We start from the raw sequence: 3,662 nt of genomic DNA, 5'->3' as shown, positions 1-3,662 counted from the left end.
AAAAAAAAAAAAAAAAAAAAAAAAAAAAAAGGCTATTTTCTTAATACAAAAAAATGTAATTTCTTTTTTTTTTCCAAAGTGAAATATAATTTCTGCACGTGTTTTTGTGGGATTCGCATGAATCAGTCGCTGCGGCAACACTGTTTGCATTAACGTGATGTTTAACCATCATCAGGATGGTGTTTGAAGCCGATCAGAAACTCGTCTGCTGTGCTGGTTTGTGTGTCGGAGGCCGTGCGCTGAATTATGCACGAGGCCTCATTAATATTGAACAGCTGCCTAAGTCCGCTTGTCACCAGAAAGAGAGAAATGTAATATCTCTGGCTTTTAGCGGCGTCATATGTGAGAGGAATGCATTACCGTCTCTCTCTCTCCATTCCAGTTGATTTCACTTTTCCTCTGTTCTCACTCTCATGGCGGTCGCTCTTTTAAGTGAGCTGTTTTTCTTGTCTTGGGCCGACCGGTCGATTAACCCTGGTCTCTCTGTCTGTCTCTGATCTGCAGGGTTCACAGGACACGATGGGAGCTTTGGAGGGCGTCATGGCTCCGTTCTCCTCCTTCCCTCCTCCTCCGCCTCCTCCTCCTCAGAACGGCCTGGCGCTGGAGTTTGGGGCCGGCAGCATTTACTCCGCAGGGGGCCAAACGGAGGCCCCGGCAGGAGCCAGCAGCACCTCCTCCTCTAACCCCAGCGCTCAAGTAAGTGCTAAAGCTCCTCAAGCAGATGGTGACGTCTGAGCGCTCACGCCGTTTGAGCAGCTGGAACAACAAACGTGTCGAACGACTTCCGGTCGCTCAGCTCCGCGGGAATCATCTCAAGACACTGTGATTTGTGTCTTCACTCTTTTGTGGAGGCGTAAGACCTGTCTCTAGGGCTGGGCGATTTTTATTTTATTTTATCAATTAATTCGAGTTTAATGTTTTGCCACAATTTAATTTTTTAGAAGTCGAGGAATCACGATATATCGACCAAACGTTAGAATTGGACACTATGACAGTGTGCCCATGATAACAGAACGATTAACCGCTCGCATGTGACGCACTCGTATCGCTAGACACCGTTCACACAGAATGTGCTTTTGTGATGATAAAGACGCAGCAGTGGAATAGGAAACATGCAAGAAGATGCGAGTGAACTTCTTTTAACTTGAGCGCAGTGTTTTTAGAAAGCTGTTTCATAAGAGACGAGCGCAACAGTCAAACATTCATGACTGCATAGAAAAACAATGGAAAAGCAGCGCAATCGAAGAAAAAACCTGTAACTGTCTGATATTTCATGTGTGCATCACGGTGACGGGCTTAAAGCTGCTGTTCATTGTTTTTACAGAACGTCTGTAGTTAATAATAGTCTACTGGTGTTATACCTTCAGTCATTCTGAAATTGAATTACCTTGATTTTTTTTAAAGCATTTTTCTTGTATTATTTCTGAACATATAATATGTGTAAGACAAGTTGTAGTTCATGGATCTTTTCTGCGAAGATATTTAACAAGTGATTTGTTGAACATATACTTCATGTGTGCTGCACTTGGAATAGAATTTTCTTTAACTAGCGGGTTAATAAAGAAAAAGCTACTTGAATCAAGTTGTAGTTACATTTTCAAGTTGAGTCGTTAAAAACAGTAAAAAAAATTGAGAATCAGTCAAACGTTCTGAAAAAAATCGAGATTTAAATTTTTTTGCCATATGTCCCAGCTCTAGCTACCTCTCTCTCTCTCTCTCTCTCTCGGTCTCTCAGCTGTCAGACAGATCTACTCAGGCTGAAGTTCAGTGTGTTTCTGTCGGCGCTGCGGGCAGCAACGAGTCCTCCGAGGCCAAAGGAACCCCGAAACGGCTCCACGTTTCCAACATCCCCTTCCGCTTCAGAGACCCAGACCTGCGGCAGATGTTCGGGGTACTACAGGCTTCATAGGCTTCATAGGCCTCAGGGTTTATTCCTCAGATGATTGTAGAAACGGTGACAAACAGTGACGTGTTTAAGGGCCAATTCTGCCCCCTGGTGACCGAGATTGTAACAACACCTTTAAGCGACTGTTGTAAATGCAGCTCTTCTGTAATGATCAGTTTGAAGGCATTACACATACAGCCATGGGTTTGTTTATGTTGAGCATTCTCTCTCTCTGTGTGTGTGTGTGTGTGTGTGTGTGTGTGTGTGTGTGTTTATTTTTTAGCAATTTGGAAAGATTCTGGATGTGGAGATCATTTTCAATGAGAGGGGCTCAAAGGTAAGAAACCGTTTTAAAATCATGCATTTGATTAAATGTTCTTGTTAGACTAAAGTAACAGTTCACCCCCAAAAAACATTGATCATGTAATGACTGTGATTCAGTGTGACAGCAGATGTTTAGCAGATCGCTCTGACCGATCGCTCTATGTATCGTTTGCGATAATGTCGTAACTGTTGTTTTAACGATGTGCGATTTGACATTATCGAGAATATCACACAAGTCAACAAAACACAGCTACAGAGCGCACGCATACATTACGTGATGAACTCTAGTAGGTTAGTATTCAACGATTTATGTTTAAATGATCAAAACGTTATTTATGCATTTGTAACTGCAGGTTAATTGCATTTGTGTGTAAATAAATCTAAATGCCATTTCAGATGCAGCCTTCGTGTTTCCTCTGCGCTGCAAAGATGAATTTCGTTGATGATGATTTCATTTGTTTGGTCACAGCCCAAATGTCTTATTATTCTAATCGACTGATTGAATGTAAGAATTTGACTCGAAAGATGATGCACAGAAAAAATGGCTTTGTAAATGTAAAAATGCCCATAAAAGGTAAAACTTATTGGAAAAGATTAATTTCTATCAGTGTGAACTGACCACCACACAGAATATATTGTGGGATCTTGACAAACTTTCTGGGAGAGTTTTGGGGTGAATTGTTCCTTTAAGCTGGATGTGTTCCGGAGGTCCGACGCTTCATGTGTGTTCCTCTCTGTCGTGGTCCAGGGCTTTGGTTTTGTGACGTTTGAGGCCAGTGCAGATGCAGAGAAAGCACGAGAGCGTCTCCACGGGACCATCGTGGAGGGACGGAAGATCGAGGTGAGTCTGTCTTTCTCCTTCTGATGTTCCCATTTCACTCCTTTACTGACCAAACATGTCCTGGAACTGCTTAAGATGCTCAGCTGTGTGTGTTGCATTATGGGAAGTGTGTGTGTGTGAGCTTAGCAATGCATGGTTGCATCTCTACTGCAGTCCACTTTAGATTCGGTGAGTTTTTCTCTGTTTCTCGGCTGTTTTTTGGATTGGTTGTTGTCTGGCTGAGTGTCGGTTATTAACAGCATGCGGTTATTTTCCCTTTTTTAAGTTCATGATCTGATTTGTACTGAGCATGCTCACAGTTAGCCAATCACGTGCGTGCATTTGATGCTGTTTCTGTTTCTTCTGGTTTGAATGGCTATTTTGTTTGTAAAACATTTGCTTGTATTCTTCCGATACACGAGGACTGACGATTCGGAATGCTTTCACAACTTTGGTGTTGTACCTTTATTACGGCATTCGTGTGCATTCTGTGAGAAAATGGCTCACTTTCAGATGCTTGTGTACTCGTTGTTTTTAGTGCATTTGTAGATTGTTCTGTGAATCTGGGAGATGAGAAGAAGCTTGTTGCTTGGTGTGTGAGAGAGTGTGTGTGAGAGTGTGTGTGTGTGTGTG

At 42.5% G+C, this 3,662-nt stretch overlaps 1 protein-coding gene across 5 annotated transcripts in view; it reads left to right on the top strand.

Moving 5' to 3' along the window:
• Positions 1-3,662, top strand: part of LOC107666688 (RNA binding fox-1 homolog 2) — a 33,970-nt gene that overhangs the window by 16,235 nt on the left and 14,073 nt on the right. For all 5 annotated transcript variants that reach the window (XM_016458104.1, XM_016458103.1, XM_016458105.1 and 2 more), the window contains exons 2-5: positions 505-696; positions 1,736-1,891; positions 2,169-2,222; positions 2,958-3,050. In XM_016458104.1, coding sequence (XP_016313590.1) covers positions 505-696; positions 1,736-1,891; positions 2,169-2,222; positions 2,958-3,050 — 495 coding nt within the window. The remainder of the gene's footprint in view (positions 1-504; positions 697-1,735; positions 1,892-2,168; positions 2,223-2,957; positions 3,051-3,662) is intronic.

The sequence above is a fragment of the Sinocyclocheilus anshuiensis genome, unplaced genomic scaffold (assembly GCF_001515605.1).
Source record: "Sinocyclocheilus anshuiensis isolate Anshui unplaced genomic scaffold, SAMN03320099.WGS_v1.1 scaffold91, whole genome shotgun sequence".
Lineage (NCBI taxonomy): Eukaryota > Metazoa > Chordata > Actinopteri > Cypriniformes > Cyprinidae > Sinocyclocheilus > Sinocyclocheilus anshuiensis.
Note: the sequence above shows the minus strand (reverse complement) of the source record. Positions and strands in the feature narration are given on the sequence as shown.